The sequence below is a fragment of the Rhinolophus hipposideros genome (assembly GCF_964194185.1).
Source record: "Rhinolophus hipposideros genome assembly, chromosome: 5".
Lineage (NCBI taxonomy): Eukaryota > Metazoa > Chordata > Mammalia > Chiroptera > Rhinolophidae > Rhinolophus > Rhinolophus hipposideros.
This window is the reverse complement of record NC_138051.1, coordinates 78146878-78165001: the sequence shown is the minus strand read 5'-3', so window position 1 is coordinate 78165001 and position 18124 is coordinate 78146878. Positions and strand designations below refer to the sequence as shown.

The following is an 18124-nucleotide window of genomic DNA, read 5'->3' as shown; positions in this document are numbered from 1 at the left end:
AACTTTTTCTTTTTCTGGGGGGGTGGGGGGGGAGTGGGGTGAGAGGGGATATGAATTCCCTAGAGTCTGGGTTCCATATATTTGGGTGTAGAGGTCTTGGATGTCCTGACTGGCGGCTAGCACACTTGAGTCCCAGGCTGGAGGCCACCACTTCTCAGAGCTTTATGAGTTTAACTTCTTGAAATTACTAGGTGGTGGTGGTTGTTTTTTTTAATGCTGCTTCTCAGCGAAGACAGTGGCAGTGGGAATTAAGGAGTTCTCTAAGAAAGACAGTTTCAAGATCAAGACAAGCCTTGATGACAGGCACATAAATGGGTGAGAGTAGCAGTTTGAGTACACGATGGTGATTTAAAAAACAAAGGAGAAACACTGTTCGGGGGCGGGGGGGGGGGGGGGGGGGGAAGATAATTCCTCTGTAGATAAAGTGAATTTATATATTCCAGGTGCAAAAGGTATATTTACTTGGAGGTAAAGGCCCCGAGCTCAAGTAAGAGGGCAAAAATAGAGATGTAGATTTGAGTTATCAACACACAGAGCCCTCTCTGGAGATGAAATTGTCTGGGAAAAGCATGTAAAATAGGAAAGAAGAAAAGGCCACTTAAGTCAACTGGAGTGACTGATGACTAACCCAATTTGAATCTACTCTGTACAAATGTTGTCAACAAAAGTATATTGCAGTGTGTAAACAGGTGACCATAAACCAGCACAACACTCAGAAAAATATCCTCAATTTTAATGTTTAAAGGATTTACATTTAATAAAACACTCTTATTTTGAGTTACATTAGTAGATCTTGCACATTCATGTTAACAACCATTTGTTAATTTTCCCAGAGTCGAAGTCCTGGCATTTTCTGAAGCTCTCTTTGCTGTCTAAATCTTTTTGATCACCTAAAACTCCAAGTGATATTTATATTTATTTGCCCTTGAAATCTTTACAACTATTTGACAGTATGTGCCTGCTAACCTAAAATAAATATGTCCTTTTATCACTAAGTATGTGAGTTTTTAGGCTCTACAGGAAACTGGCAAAACACAAACAGATCATCTTCTGTAGTAAATCTAGTCTCTCCATCAACCTAACCAACCTGTTCCGTACTTACTCATACCACTCCCCACACAAAGCCTCTGCTCTCCTATCCCAAACAATGTTCCACAGACACTGAATTCCCCCAAACCCCTACACATTAAGTCCCTTTTCCATCTACAATATGAAAGGGCTATCCCAATTCTATTCGTATACCAAATTTCAATTCAAGAATTATGTAAAACAAATATTTACTAAGTGCCTTCTCAAGCATTCCATTTTAAATAAAAGTTATTAATTTAAAAAAATTAATAACTTGTGTGATGCATTAACAGCTGTATCAAATCTCCAGTGGTTTCGGAATATCTGATAAACATCACATGTAATAATAGTTTTAGCAAAAGAAAGAAAAATAGATCATGTTGACTTCAATCTATCATTGTAAATAGTCATGTTGGATGTAGAGTACATATATGATATTGAAGGTATAAGAAAGAATTATGCAACTAAGAAAATATCACCTATGATCATACTATGATCAAAAGCTATACTGTAAGGTTTTTTAATGTATCTTTAAAATCTTTGTGCAAAATGGAAAGAAAACTATTTCCTTGATGAAGACATTTATAGAGATTACAAAGAGGTTTCTTCTGAAATGCAAACTATCTGCTTTCCAATGTTACCTCCTGTCATCATGGACTGGAATGCAGCTGGAAAGAAAAAGAAAACTAGGTTATCCGAATACATAAATGTCACTATCATACATATTTGTCAGTAGGTCAGACACATAACAATTAATTTGAATAATTCAATTATGTTAATATAAAATATAAAGGGATACTGTCATGAAAAGAAACCTTAAGTAAACAACTGACAAAGTTACAGGACAAACTAACCCAATAAACATCTTAAAAAGTGGTTTTTACCCAAACTAGAAATGTTTAATTGGTGTATACATCAATGTTCACTGTTTACGGCATCTGAAGACTAGAGGCAAATAAGTATGAAGATAAAATGTCAGCCAAAACAGTATTTAAATAACAGTTAAAAATATTAGAAATCTAATCATAAAGTTTTACTAAGTGAAATACACATGTATTCCTGAAAAGTAAGTGAAATTGATACTTTTGTTTAACAAAACATTAACAAAATACATTACATTTTTTTTCTGAGAAAGAAAAAAATCACTTTGATTAATCCTCTTTATTTAAAACAAACAAAAGAGAATGTTGGAATCTGTGTATGGTAGGCAAAAAAACCTAAATATTGAAAATTTACTTAATATAGTCTTGTGATGCCTTAGAACCATTCAATCTGAAAAGTTACCTAGAGACTAAATGACTTTCACAATTCTTCTCATAAACTGTTTGAAAAACAAAGAAACACCTTATGATTTGAAATGTGAAAATAATACCTCATAAATACCACTAAGTTGAACTTTCATAGAATTTGATTAAGATATTTAAGGAAAACTATAGGATAGTTTTACAGGAAATAAATGATTAAAAAAAAAAAACAACCAAAGAAGTAGAATTAAAAGAAAAAGGATTATTTGTGCTGAGCACATGTATATAATAAATAAATTTACATTCATCTTACCTCCCATGTTTTCCAATCCATTTATCATAGTTTCTTTGATCTGTAAATCAAAATACTATAGTTAACAATCTTCTTTAGACTTCAATGTTTCTAGTTAATATTTTCCATTTTGCAAAAGACAGCAATACTATTTAGCACTTTCTGTCTAAAAATAGATATTCTTCATTTCATGTAGGTAGTCCAGAAAGGTTTCCTATCAATTGATTTTTAAAAATAAAATCCTATTTCCCATTGTCTAATCTTCAATAAAAACAACACAAGCTATACACCCTCCTTTCAAAAAAAACAATTGCAAAAGCACCTATACATACAGCTTTATCTATCATCCGCAGGTTTCAAGAACATGCTAGGTCAGGGTTTCTGGACTCCAGATTAGTAACTCCTGATTTTCAACCAACAATCCAGAGATATATCAGAATGTCCAGGGAAGGTAGGAAAGAAGTATGGTAGTGGAGAGGTAGGGGTACTAGGAGGTGTTTATAAGCTTTTTGAGAAAGGACAGCTTCTAACACATAGTAGCATTCTGTGAATATTGGTTAATTGAGGAACTACGATTTGGAGGGAAAAAAGCTATTGCTCTTATAATCTAAGAAAGGTAAAGGTTAATAAAATTTTAGACAAAGGGAATAATAAAAGAGGGCTTCTCAACCAGGAAGTTATATTCACCTGGGAGGTGAAGTTAATTTATAATATTCAATGCACTTTCCTTTTGTAGGAATTTTTATAATGAAACTAGTAGGTTTGCTATAATAAATTCAAATAATACAAAGTTTGTCAAATAGAAGAATGATATTAATAAAGAAAAGAAGCAAGTTCTACCTTTAGCTTTCCTTCTTTAAACCATTGACTCAGCTGTAGAATACCAGATTCAAATTTGTCCTTATAATTTAACACCAGAAATCTTTCTCTGTAGTGGGAAAGAAAACGATAATGATCAAAGACTAGTGTGGGAGTAAAAGAGTCTAAAATCAAATCATTCTAGAACTCTGATATCTGTTCATCTTTCAAATATTAGGACTTAATCACACAGAGTCTGGTCAAATACAGTTTTAGTTGTAGTTACAGATATAAGTGTAATGGGCTTCTATTGTTTCACCTGCCCAGCATCTACAAATCCCATTTAGTAATACTGTGTTTCCCCAAAGATAAGATCTAGCAAGACCATCAGCTGTAATGCGTCTTTTGGAGCAAAAATTAATATAAGACCCAATCTTATTTTAATATAGACCTGGTCTTATATAATATTTTTGCTCCAAAAGACACATTAGAGCTGATGGTCCGGCCAGGTCTTATTTTTGGGGAAACACGGTAGCACTGTGACTTGACTCTGTGGGTAATATCCTTTCCCCGTCATGTAATCAAAGCCAGGCCAGTCTGAACCAATAAATATCAGCTTTGGGACTTGATAAAACTGCAAGGAGAGAGCTGTTCTCTTTTTGCTTGGATTGTTAATCTGGTAAAATATAAGACTAGCAATAACAGTCATCCTCCTTCTTGCTGCTGCAAGAGCAGAGCCTGCAAGGGAGCAGAACTAACCCCAAAGGAAGCACAGCCCAGAGGCAGAGAAAAACTGAGTCGTGATACCGCTATGCAAACTATCCAGCCAAATCTAAGCCAGTACTGTACTAATACTGGGCTTCTCAGATACATGAGCCAATAGATTTCCTTTGCACTTAAGCCAATGTGATGGAGTTTCTATTACTTGCAAAAAAAAGACTTGGCAAAAGATTGATAGAACAGATGCATTTTTTAAAAAAGTTTTCTGCCAGAGAGCTATTTAACCAAAACCCAAATGTTGAACCGGCTTAAAATGTGTATTTTCAAGTTTTATTTAATAAGAAAAAAATTAAATGTGAAGAACAATACATTTCTTTTACATTTATGATCTTTAAACCGCTTGAATCTGGTAATAAGGGGAAGGAAAGGGTAGAACAAACCTTGTGATGTTCCTTTCTTTCCGGATTGCTTCTATAGCAGGGCTTAATGGAGGAGGATAAGGCACATCTTTGTTGTACTGAGAAATTTGACCACACAGGATGATGTGACTGTTCTGATTCATCTGTTCGGAGAAAATTGATGATTATACCCTAAGATATATGCCTTTCCTATATATGATTTTATGACTGTCTCAAAGAAAGCCTCCTTGACCACTATGTAGTCCTTTGGTGCCAATAAATCGATTTTATTTTAAAGATTTGCCCATTATATATATTTAAGAGTTTTAATTCCCTGGAAAATAAGTCCACTCCAAAGGAACATAGAGATAAATGAGAGTTTGGTAATCAGCAAAAGAATTACATTAGTTGCTGTTGTTGCTACTTTTATTATTAGTAGTAGAGAATTCCTTTGGATTTAAATAATTTAACTTCAATTGCAAATAATTTTATATACAGTGCAGGACAATGCAGTGTTAATAGCTGATGTTGACATTTATAATATGATCAATAAAAATATGTAAATACCTGCAATCTATGAAAAGCTATTCCCTACCAATGTCAGGGGCCATGGCTGTGAGTTGGTTGATGATGTGTTAGGAGTCAGAACTTTACCATTTGAACAATACAACTGTATTTTTTCACAAAAATAAGTTGAAAAATATAGTATTGGTAGCAAAGAACTGAACTTGATTCTCACAGTGCAAATCTGCAAGCAAATGGAAGTAGATATATCAGCAAGCTCTTCTGTATCATCACGTTACTTTTCACAATAAACCCTACAATTTTAGTTTTTTTCTCTCTCAGTATCAGGTAAAGCAGTATCACATCAAATAAAATGTAGCATTTAAATTTATAACAAACAAATCTGCAAACAACCTGACTTATCACTGTGTCACTAATGTCACCGCCAACATTGTCAAAGTAAACATCCACTCCAGCTGGGCAGAATTCACGGAGCTGTTCTGCCACATTCCCCTTTTTATAATTAATTGCAGCATCAAAGCCCAGTTCTGAGGTCAAAAAGAGGCACTTCTCATGGGTTCCACAAATTCCCACCACTCTGGAACAGCCCATCAAATGGCCGATCTAGGAGGGAAATTTTTGAAAATTAAACAACTTTCTATTGTCACACTTAAATTAAAAAATGTGTAAGATATTACAAGTATACTCAAGTGTTCAATATAATTTACATTGGATTACAGGGTTTTTAGCTAAAAGTAATTTGAAACCAAAAGAACTGAGAACAGATATAATGTTCTTAAAAACATTAAGATTGAATAAAATTAGACTTAGTTTGAATGTTAAAAGCTCACAATTTAAAGCTGACCTCATAAAAGGATAATCAGACCCAAAACCCTAATTCAGTATTTTTCAGTGGATGGATCTTCAGAGTATTATGCTAAGTGAAGTAAGTCAGACAGAAAAGGAGAAAAACTGTATGTTTTCACACACATGTGGGATATAAAACAAAAAGCAACAAATGAACAAACAAAATAAACAAACAAATGAAAAATTCATAGATATAAACAACAGAATGAGGTTACTAGAGGGGAAAGGGGTGCAGGGAGGATGAAGAAGGTTAAAGGGGGTCAACTATATGGTGATGGGAAGAGACTAGACCAGGTAAGCACACAATAGAGTATACAGATGTCATATTATAAAGGTGTATACCTGAAATTTATATAGTGTTATTAACCAATGTCACCCCAATAAATTTAAATGTTTTAAAAAATATTTTTCAGGTCTATGAGTAACTAAAATCATTACTAAGATAAAATGTTTTGTTTCAATGGTTTCATACTATAAAGTCTATTATTGATAAAAACAAAGCACTTTATAAAATTCTATCATAATATTTATTGTATTTCTAGAACCCAATAAGTGCTTTGTTACTTGAAGACTTTTTTTTTTACAATATGAGTTTGTTTTTTAATTCATGGAATCCCAGACAAGTACTTTGATTTTCTTCCTTATGTTGCTGGTTAGAGCAATGCTCCACGCATTTACCATGTTGATTTTTGGTTAATAGAGAACAAGATAAAAAATCTACAACATTTTTCATATTGCTATCAAGAGATTCTAAGCAGATAACATCATCTCTACCAGAAACGTGTAAAATAATCATATAAATTGGTTTAAGTTTATATTTTAAATTACACACATGTATCCGGAGATTCAGTTATAACTACTTTTCAGAAAATCAAATAACTTTCAGAAAATTTACCTGCCCAGCTAAGGATCCGCAAGCACCAGCAGCCCCACTAACAACCATTGTCTGATTAGATCCAGCCGTTATATGTCCTTTTTCCTGTATCCCAAGCAAGGAAGTCAAACCAGGCATACCTATGGCCCCAAGAAAGTATGAAAGGTGTCCATCCACAAGTTGTGGGTCTACCTAAAATGAAATATATACCTTTTAAAAATAATATCAGGGGTTCCTGTTTTGAGCCAAAAAGTAGAGACAACTCATTATAGACTGAATTGTGTCCTGTGGATGAAAAAGGGGTTCTATGGAAAGTAACCTTACAGGATGATCTGTAAGGTTACTTTCCATAGAACCCCTTTTCCCTAACTAGGCAGGGTCATAGTGGGTAGTCACGGCCCTGGCATATAACTTCTTTAGTAGAAAGCTTATCTTTGCCTTAAGCAAGCCTTGTCCATTGCTGTCTATTGTTCATGTGCATCTAGGTTAACACATCTTTAAAAATAAGCGTAACCACCCTCAGGAGAGCACATAATCCTGTTAATTATCCTATAACCCAATCCCTGCCTTGCTTTCTCCCACCATCATATAATCTTCCTTACATTCCCTCTTTAATTTCAAAACGCATAAAAGAAGCTGCAAAACTTATTCTGTAGAGCATCTGAGATCTTGTTCCCCTGCATATATCATCAATTTGGCTCAAATAATCTTATAAAAATTCTCAACAGGTTTGGACATCCTTGCATCGACAGCCATTAAAATGCCGCAAAGAAATAAAATGGCAGTTTGTGTTCAGCAGTTTTAAATGGCTATCTGTTAAATCTCGTGTGTGGATTAAGGTAATGGAGAATTAAGTCTACAATACACAGAAAGGTCTATACTACGCAGATACATTTCATATAAGTAATAGTTATTTCTTAGTAAAGCCAGTATAAAAACAGTGTGAGTTAAGTTTGTATTCAGCAAATATCGTTTCTCCATCCCTAGTCCCAACTCCCAACTGCTCAATTTCCTATAATAGCACAATGATAGGGAAGACTAGAAATTGCTGAATATTTCTTTTTCACTTCCTGCTAAGAAATTTCTAGTTAAATGTATTCTACTAGTACCATTAAGTTGACAAATGATTGTGTAATGCCTCCCATGTCATCTGTGTCTTAACTGCTACCTTTACCTGATTATAAGAATTTGTAATAAAAAATACTAAAATTTTATCAATCTTTTTGTCACATTTGTCACATTTGTCATAGCATTTCATTTTTACATTCACTTGTAAGATAGCTATTATTTTCATTATGTACATGAGGAAACTGAGGTTTAGAAATAAAAAGTAACTTCCTTGCTAACGTATATTAGGTTGAATGACTTGAAGCTGCCAGTTTTTATAGGTCAAAGTGAACAGATATTGGTAATTTCACATGGTTCAACCTAACAGAAACTGAACTCAGGATTGCTAACACGAGTTGGAATTCCAAGCACAAACCAAATGAATTTCTTAAGTCAAGTGACAATTTCTCAGGAAACTTTAAAGCACACCTGTAAGGGGCTTTCTGGTTCTTAATATAAAATACGTTTTGATGCTTGTAACTCAGGTTTTATTTTATGCATGTAAAATTTGAGAAATAAATTAAATATGGAAAACACCACCATTCACTGATCATCTAAGAACTGTTCCACTGTGGAAACAGTTCCATCTAAGAACTGTTTCCACAGTTACAACCAACAGTGGAAAAGAAACGAAGGCTGTCCACATTTTTGCAGCTATCTAAACGAAAAGGTACACTTTTATTTTTTCCCTGACAACAGAACTGAACGCCAAATGCACAAAGTAAGAATTACAAGGGGAAAAAAGTCAGATACTTTATATTATACATCACCTTTTGAAGGCTATTTCCATCCAGGATAACCTTGGTTTGCCAGGGCCAATAGAAAGAAGTCACAAAATCACCTTTAGTAAAATTTGTGTGTTTGCTTTCTTCTATAATCCCAACACCTCCACCATCAACCACTTGAGATAGCTGCCAAGGTGTTATATAATCAGATCCAGTGTCTTCATTCATTCTACAACGCTAAAAAAGAAAAAACTCATTCTGTCTGGTAATACCGAACCAGTTTATTAATTTACCCATTGACTAAAAGGTATACAATAAGTAATGTTATGTAAAGTGTTAGTAAACAAATAAAATTTATCTTAGTTTCTCTTTCGGTTATTTTTTATCTTGAAAAAAATGTATCCTATCTCTAACAAGTAAAGAAGTACAGTTAAAAAGGAATTAAAGTATGTTCTAAAATTAGATTGTGGAGCTAGTTCCATAACTTTGTGAATAGACTAAAAGCCACTGAATTATACATTTAAATGAGTGAATTGTATAATATGTGAATTATATTTTAACAAGCTGTTAAAATTTTTATACAATTACTTACAGAAATTTAAGTAATATTACATATATTATGCTAGCAAAAATAACACGTAAACAATGTGAGATATAGATAATGTATTACAGAATTGTACACCTGAAATCTAACTTTACTAACAATTGTCACCCAATAAACGTTAATTAAAAATACCCACACATAATACTATGCCAATTGTTTCAATGGATTGTGGCAAATTAGATATACTTACATGTTGCTGATAATATTATAAAACTGTCCATTTTTTACAGAAAACAAATCAGTAACATATAGACCACAATAGTACTCATTTCTTTTGGCCTAGAAATTCCACTTGCCCAATGGAAATAACACAAAGAAATGAAACTTTTTATACAGTTGTTCATCACAATCCCTTCTGAACTTCTTTTCCTCATTTCTAATACCTATTCCCAAAGCATTTTTAAGCTCTCCCCAACTACTCAATTTCTCACGATAGCACAATGATAGGGAAAATGTCAGACCAAGCTCTATATCATGCCCCTAACCTCAGGTAGATGTTGTCGTTATTCCATAAAGACAAAATGCCATGATGGCACCACATCCTTCCATGACTAGGGCTAAAGACTTCCTGGGAAGTAGTCAAGTCTCTCTTCCTCTCTGCAGCTCACTCTTGCCTCTCTCATGAAGACAAGATGTAGAGGTCTACAGTGTGGTCCAGGAGATGGAAAAGATGGAAGGCTACTTGATTAAGGGGCCTCAGGTGGTCTAGTTCAGTTCACTAGGGGAAAAGGCCAAATAGGAAACTGAGGCAGAAGCTTCCATGGGAACATGCTACATTCCTGCTTGTGTACTCCTCCCATGTGTTCTAGAAAAGCAAGTGGAGCAGCCATTGGATACTGGCCAGACCAAGCACCCGACTCTTAACCAAGGCTAAGGAAAAAGTAGAACAAGTAATTCCCTATAGGTAAGCAAATGATGTCAACATAGAAGAATGTTATATAACCACCAAAACAATGATACCTGGACTACTTTTTCATATGAAGATATGTATATAAAGTCACTTAAATATGAAATCAAAATAATATATACATATTAAATATAACCATGTAAAATACTGTATACACACAGTGATTAAAATTAGTTGTGAATCTGGATGATATAAAATTTCAGTGATTTAATATTCATTGGATTCCTTTTTTCCTTTTCAAGTTTTTTTTGTTTCTTCCCCTTTCTTCCACCTCTCACCCCCTACTCCAGTTTGGGTGGCACACAGTAGCCTGCAGCAGCCCACAGCAGCCCACTGGCTGCTCATGCCAACCTCTCTGGCTGCTCAGAGCAGCCCAGCTCCAGGGAGAGCTGATGTTCGCAATCTTAGCTATAGAGGGCACAGGTCACTGGCCCATGTGGGAATTGAACCCGTGAGCTGGACGTTAGGAGCACAACACTCCAACCACTTGAGCCACCGGGCCAACCTTTTTTTTTCTTTTTTTTTCTTTTTTTTTTTTTTATAAGAATGTCTAGTGAAGGCAACTGATTACTTACAATTCCCAAGTGGAGGGGCACACTATACCACGCAGGGTCACATGTGGAAAGAAGTGATTTTTTTCCCTTCATTTAATTAATACTAAATAAGCACCATGCTAGTCACTGGAGATACAGTGATAAATAAGACCTTCATCTTCATAAGTTTACTTTTTATCAGGGAAGGCAGATAATCTAGTAACTACACAAATTAGTATTTATTATAATTAGGATAATGGTGAAGGTCAGTCAAGGTACTGTTTTGAGAAAATTTAACAGAGAAGACTAGCCTGAGGGTCCAGGGTGATTCAACCAAAGCAAATTTCTTTAAAGCAAGCTTCTAGGGAATAACAGCAGTTGGCCAGGTAAAGGGAAAGGGGTGAAAGGAAGCTTTTAGATGGGGAGACAGCACATATGAAGGCCTGTTTTAATTTGTACCCAGGATTTTGTTTTAATCAGGTATGGTAAGGAGATAGATAGAGACAACTGCCTTGAAGGAAGAGTTTATTACTTACCACTCTCAAGTGGAGACACCCGACTATGCAGGGCCACAGAGCAAAGCACCAGAGTTTGTCAGAAGGCAAAAGCAGCAAGAGGAAAGCATGGTGCAGAGTCTTTATTATGGTTTCTGGGGGAGGGAATGGGCAGGGAAAGGTAGGCAGGCTTGAGTAACTTGAGGAATGAATAGTTGGAATAATTATGGTGGGCTTTGGCTTATAGGGATGGTCCCTAGTTGTCCGATACTGGCCCTGAGGTGATTTAGGGCAGGGAAAATATTGGCTTGGTGTGTGAGAGTTAGATGAAGGAGGTGGTTGGAGATACTGGCTTTAGATCCATTGGTTTACATATGAAAGGTATGTCCCTGGCCAAGTTCTATGTTAGCTCTAAAAATTAGCTAGCCCTGGGAAAGGCAGTCTCTCTGGGATTAGCAAGACCCTGAAGATAAGAAAGCATCATAAAATACAGAAAATAAAAAGCATGATTAATCAAGGCTTGAGCTAAAAGGGCCACTAGTGTGTTATAAAAGAAAGAGGCCCAGAGAAGCCAAGATATAACAGTAAGAAATAAAGCAGGTTACGGTGAGACTGGGCAGGCAAACATGGTGGGATGTAGCATCTTAGACCATGTTGAAGATTTTAGTCTTTATCCCTAGACCAATGAGAAGCCATTAAATGATTTTAATCAAGGTAACATGACTAGTGGCTATGATAAACAGATCACTCTGGCTACAGTGTGGGAGATGGTTTAACGGGGTAGAGGATACCCCATTAGGAGAGAAACAATGGTGATTCAGACTAAGTAGATGTCCTTGGAATTTACTGAGAAGTGGACTGAACTGAGAATTACATAGGAGGTGGGACCCGTAGGACCTGATTGACTAATAGAATGTAGAGAATGAAGAGTCAAAATTCTCCAGACAGACTCAGTGCTTTCTACATGAAATGAATGGACAGAGGAGCTATTTACTTCCCTGCAGGAAAAAGAGGATTTTTGTTTTTCTTGTTTTGAGGTTGGGGGTGTTTAGAAGTAAAGCTCATGAATTCAATCCATGTTCATAATCCTAGTTTTTTTCATCATTTACCCACCCCTAAATCTTTGGGTCATAAATTTCTCTTCTCTGTAAGACTCTCAGAGGGAATTCTGCTGAATGGAAAGTTTGTTCCAACTAAAGAATTCTATGAAGAACACATCCTTTTAGCTTGTTTTCAACTATTCCTTTTTGTTTGCTCTGTTCAATTTTTAAAACATTTCTGAACTTGAATCTTAGCTTTATTTTGGTAAAATTTGTTTTCTTAATTTACATTGCATTTATTATCCTGGGCTTCAGTGATATTCTTTACATTTTGTTCATTAGGGCATGTGCAATCTTTAGATGCCTCGAGCTATGTCTTTATACATTGAAGTGTAAAAGTCGTGAGAAATCCAAACCAGGCATCATCAAGAACGGATTCTGGAAACTAAATAGTGCACTGTCATTTTTCTCCTGAATCTGTGATAGTTACAGTAGTCCCCCCTTATCTGCGGGGGATGTTACAAGACCCCTAGTAGATGCTTGAAACCTCAGATAGTATGAACGCTATATATATCTATGCTTTGTTCTATACGTACGTACCTATGATAAAGTTTAATTTATAAATTAGGCATAGTAAGAGATTAGCAATAACTAGTAATAAAATAGAACAATCATAACAATATACTGTAATAAAAGTTACATGATATGGTATTATTAAGTAAAATAAGGGAATACCATGACAGTCAATCTGATAACTGAGACGACTACCAAGTGACTAACAGTTGGGTAGCACATACTTGTATACAGAACGTGCCATGTAAACTGGATCAATCTGAGAGAATTTCCAATCCTAATTTACTGTCTTCAAGCTTTACTTACTCCTGGGAAGTGATCTGGATATTTGGAAGAACCTGACTAATCATAAGTACTACTGTTACGAAAACCTTCCTCCTACAGCATTCTTAATAACACTAGTGAATAAAAACGAAGGCAATCTGTAATTCATAGATATCAAGATATGCTTCCTCAAATATTTATTAATCATGAGGATTGCACAATAAAATTCAGATGCAACATAAAAAATATGAAAATAAAATTAATTTTCACCAAGTCACATAATCCTGATTCTTACCATGTAAGGATCCACAGAAAGATAAAGAGTTCTGACTTTTAATTGTCCTTCATTGATATTGTCTGGTAAATTTACTTCTTCTACTCGAAAATTTTCTGCCACTGGATTACCATTTTTCCCTAAAATATTAGGTAAAAATATAAAATCAAAAACTCACTTTCTTACATAATTATTTATTATTCTTTAAAAGGTCATTCTAGGATTCAAAGCACTCTCTTTTAATACAGGCATGAATAAATCTATACTGTTTTGTAATTTCTGTAATTCAGCATACATTCTTCAAATAGTTTTACTCTCGATTTTCTCCGAGAAGATCCTTTGGAATATTGCTGTTAACTTCAAAATTTCTGTTTTTAGATGACTACAGGCAAATCACCTCACCCGTTTTAAAATTTACAAGGATTTCAAAAAGTGAAAAATCATAGCCAACTTTTAAAAAATTATGAAAATTCAAATTTACAAAGTAGTTGAAACACCACATCAGCCAAAAAAAAAAAAGGTAAACTTTCCTTCCTCATTTTAAGAAAACAAAAACTTAAATAATGCAATATTTTAAAAAGTGAAGCCTTGAAAATTAGAAAACTTGAAATATGAAAAGAAAAATCTATAAGCAGAAAATGCCATCCCTAAAAATGTACTCTTATTCAGCTGTGCTGAACATAACCAGACTCCCTATTCATTGAATCATCCCATTTCTGAGGTGAGAATAGAATGTAAAGATTTTAATTTAACTGTTCACTTCACTAAAACTGAGGTTAGAAAAGGTAAGTGACTTTCGCAGGCCACATGCTAGGTAGGTGGCAAAACCAAGGCAGCATGGGCCCTAATCTTTTACGTTACTTCCATACCTGTTTCTATGACTCAGGTTAGAAGTCATAAAACAGAAAAGCAAATTTTAAGAATCAATGATCCATACTATAAAGAAAAAATAAAAGCTACATATATTTGTAATATAACCTTTTCAATATTATAATTCTAAAATACCTTATTTTTTCAACAAATGGCCTTGATAAATTATCACTTAAAAAAACTGAGTATTACATTGTTTAAAGAATTTCTTCTAATATCTCGCTAGTGTTAATATCTTCCTACGTCAATTTAGCACATTGATATCATATGAATCCTTTTGTTCCTCCATTTGCATTAATACTTATCAAAGACCACAGCTGTTCATTCATCACAGATAAATACATACCAGGTCGGGAATTCAGTATCACTCTTCGTACAATCATCGCCTTGTTTGCATAGGGATCGCACAAGATTTCTGTATAAAATAATTCCTACAGATAGAATTTTAAATCATGAGAACGTCTTAGAATAAACAATTTAAAAATTAAAACGTGAAGCACATTTGTGTTTCTGAACAAGGAAAGGAAAAATCATATTTAGGATCCAAAAAAGATATAGTATCCTGTGAGAGTTTACCTCCTAAAGCAAACATATGAAGACTAAGTCTAATTCGAATTTTTGCTTAATAGGAACAAGTTTGTTGAAGAGTGAGTGGGGCAAACTGTTTTTGGCCTCATAACTCAAGCACATTCATCTTCATGCCATCATAATTAAGCCTCCTACTGTGCTTGATTAAAAGAAGACAGCATGATATATTCCTCCAGAGCTTGCCAGTTAACCTAGGAGCAAAATAAAACACTAGCTGCTTAATTGAGATGTAACCAAATTTTCAAAAATTATCTTACTCATTTATCAAAATGGAAATTTTTTAATAGTTTGGCTGATTATAAAAGGAATGTCAAAAGCATTTCTAAATCCTCACCTTATAAGAAATTCTGTAATATAGAATGTCCAAATAAGTAAGTAAAGTATCAAGTTTATTCTGGGTTTACAATTTGAGCTAATTAAAGAAGCAAAATGGATAGTGCTGGCACTATCTGACTTGAGGGAAACAGTCCTGCTTACCTATCCCTCAGTAAAAATGAGAACAAACCTTTAGTGAGCATTACTATATTACACTGTTGTGAGTGCTGAAGAAAGGGGGGAGAAACAAGAAGTCCACAATATTTTGTAAAGCATTGATTCAATATTTCTAGTGAATCAAATTGTGTGTAAATTATGTAAGGATTAAAACGCAAAGATTTCCAAATTGATGCTGGGTCCAAAGTTAACTGCACTTAAGTGGTTATTAAAGCACCATGATAGCTAAATTTTCAATTAAAGTTTTTCTAAATGAAGTTTCATATTTGTCCTCTTCCCTAATCACTTTCAAAGTATGCTTTATTATCGCTTCTCGGCCTTTTGGCTAAGATCATGTGCAAAGTATGCTTTATTTCTTTAAAATACGCACATTGTAGATTTGTGCAAATACTGCTTATAAGCATGAAAAGCACTCCTTTAAAGTTCTTTCCCTCTACATTAAATTAGAAAGTTTTCAAGTGTCAAATACTACAATTAATTAATGTAGGATAATCACACAATATCCCTCGATAGCACAACAAATTTAAAACATAAAAAACTTGACTTAGTTACAAAATCAAAACTGAAAATATGGCACACCAGGTTCTAGATGTGAAAGGTTGGTGGTGGTGTTCAATTCATCCAAAGTGTGTGTGGGGGGGGGGGGCTCTTTACTGACTGACATTAAGCAAACCATATTTCCCTGGTATGATGTTAAGTGGGTTCCTAATTAGTGCTAAATAATTAATATTCCAAAATACCAGATCAATGATCAACTGAAAAATTCATTCTGGTGCCAGTTATAAAGAGTGTGCTATTTAAATGTCTACCTTGCAGCCTAGCATAAGAGAAAGGGCACTGAATTACGAAGTGCAGAGTACAAGTCCTGGTTCTAATCAGGTGGGACCTTATTAATTTATTAATATACTCAGCCTCTTTCCGGAATGTTCCCAAGTGCCAGGAAATGGGCTAACAACTTTATAGTCATTACTGCATTTACCCACTACCCAATAACCCTATGAAATTGGTTATTTCATTGGTATAAGATGTGGACTGTCAGCGTCCACATCTTAAAGACAAGGAAAGGAGGCACAGAGATGTTGAGAAACTTGCCTATTGTTGCACAACGGCTAATAACAACACTGGGACCCATACTCAAACATACCATTTACATGAGCTCCCTAACACTTTTTTTTTTTAACTTTTATTTATTTAAGTGTGGTTTTCCAGGATGCATCAGCTCCAAGTCCAGTAGTTGTTTCAATCTGGTTGTGGAGGGCGCAGCTCACAGTGGCCCATGTGGGGATCGAACCTGCAACCTTGTGAAGAGCACCGAACTCTAACCAACTGAGTTAACCCGCCGCCTCTCCCTAACACTTTTTATGAAAACATTTCTCTATCCTGATCTCCTTCAGTTATTCTGCCACAAGTGATTTCCTCCACTCTTTCTGGGAAGCCGCCATGGTGTCCTCTGAGTCTTCTGGTTTTCTCCTTCCTCTGCCCAGGTCTAACATGTAGGGACTCCTGCATGACTCCTCTTTCTCAGCGACCTCACCTTACTCTATGGCTCCCACTACCAACCACTCACGTGGAAATTATTACGAATCTGCATCCACAGCCCAGAATTTCAAGATGACTTCCCAGATTGCGTTAAGTGCCAAGAGGACAGGGATTTGTATCTGTTGTTCACGAGTTATGTCCACACCCTCTGCCTGGCACATGGGGAGGTAATCAAAAAACATGTGTTAAATGAACGCCCCAGATGCACCTTAAACACAACTATGTCCAATCCTGAGGTTGCTTTCTCCCAACAATTCTATTTCAAAACAAAAAACCTGCTTCTGCTTCTTCCCCAGCATTCCCAGTTCTACCGTCCCAGCTATAACGCCAGTAGCTCCAGGAGGAAGCCTGGGGGTCACCTTGGCTCCTCCGTCGCCCCTCACCCCGAAGGCCCGACCCAAACGCGGGTTCCCCAGCCCCACAGCCGGGACCAGCGGCCGTCGCTTGTCACTCACCGCCACCGACCTCGGCAAATACTATCGCGTTGTTTGCAGGGCTGCGAGGGGCTCAGGGCGCGACTTCGGCCCTCCCAGCGCAGGACGCAGGCGCACGACTAGACGTCTGCTCCTCGCCTGCTGTGCTCCCAGGGGCGGGCTTTGGAAGTTCAGGCATTTTTCTAAGAGTGTCGGAGAAGGGGCGGACCTCTGAAGGGTAGTCATGTGTCTGGGCAAAGTGTGTTAATAAATTAATCATGACTCGTGCCCTACGGCCGTGCCTACTACCTGGATCCAAAGAGCAAATCGTTCAAGCCTTGACCAGTGAGTCCACTTCTAGCAGTCTTTGAAGTCATTTTATTCGTTTTATGGACTTCTCCCTGAGCCTTGGGCTGGAAACTTGCAGTGAGAAAGGGGCCCTCAGGCTTACCCCTCGTCATTTATGGGTGGGGAAACAGACTGTGAGAGCTGATGTGATTGCACCACCCTCCTTTCATCGGGCAGGGGGCAGAGCTGAGATTAAAACCGTCTCTCCACGCTGCGGGCCCAGGACCCTTTCCCGGTTTTTTAAGGCAGGGCTCTCTTTTTTCACAGAGTCCCGAATTCGTCAAAGATAGTTTGCCTAGTGTGGTCAGATTTCTCAATTTCATTAGCTGTTAATTGCTTCCTTTTTTGCGGAACTGGGTTGAGCAAGGTTTATTCCTAGAACAGCTTTGGATCCCCAGGGACCCTAACAGGCCATCCCGATTAGGCAGGTGAAAGAATTGCTTTTTACACGAGCTTCCTAACGTGTCAGAGCTAATAACACAAATAGTATTCAGTACCTGAAAGATGGCTGGAATGGTGAGCAAGGGGGTAAGAATCATTAAAAGGGTTAGAGCTCCTAGTATCTTCACTTCTGAGATTTTTACTTCT

The 18124-nt window shown here is 36.1% G+C and overlaps 1 protein-coding gene across 12 annotated transcripts; it reads right to left on the bottom strand.

Annotated features, from left to right (window-relative positions):
• Positions 1–711: 711 nt before the first annotated feature.
• PTGR2 (prostaglandin reductase 2) lies at positions 712–17402 on the bottom strand. Of its 12 annotated transcripts, none has more exons than XM_081047923.1 (11): positions 17241–17366; positions 16804–16927; positions 14503–14587; positions 13308–13426; positions 8643–8834; positions 6787–6957; positions 5439–5648; positions 4563–4684; positions 3445–3532; positions 2626–2665; positions 712–1736 (listed from the first exon to the last, which is right to left on the bottom strand). In XM_081047923.1, the coding sequence occupies exons 2-11, from the start codon at positions 16825–16827 to the stop codon at positions 1660–1662; spliced, it is 1128 nt and encodes a 375-aa protein (XP_080904049.1). In that variant the 5' UTR covers positions 16828–16927; positions 17241–17366; the 3' UTR covers positions 712–1659. The 12 variants fall into 12 exon arrangements, with proteins under 12 accessions (XP_080904049.1, XP_080904045.1, XP_080904052.1 ...); XM_081047919.1 differs by having other exon boundaries at positions 17231–17359; XM_081047926.1 differs by lacking the exon at positions 16804–16927 and adding an exon at positions 16381–16534 and having other exon boundaries at positions 17231–17265.
• Positions 17403–18124: the final 722 nt, after the last annotated feature.

Excerpts from the sequence above, each read along its gene's own strand:
- PTGR2 (XM_081047923.1), bottom strand. The coding sequence starts at position 16,827 with ATGCAGATTCGTAATAATTTCCAC. Across the intron at positions 14,588-16,803 it reads AGATTCGTAATAATTTCCAC|GAATTATTTTATACAGAAAT; the intron begins GTGAGTGGTTGG and ends TTCTATCTGTAG. Across the intron at positions 5,649-6,786 it reads GCGGATCCTTAGCTGGGCAG|ATCGGCCATTTGATGGGCTG; the intron begins GTAAATTTTCTG and ends TTTCCCTCCTAG.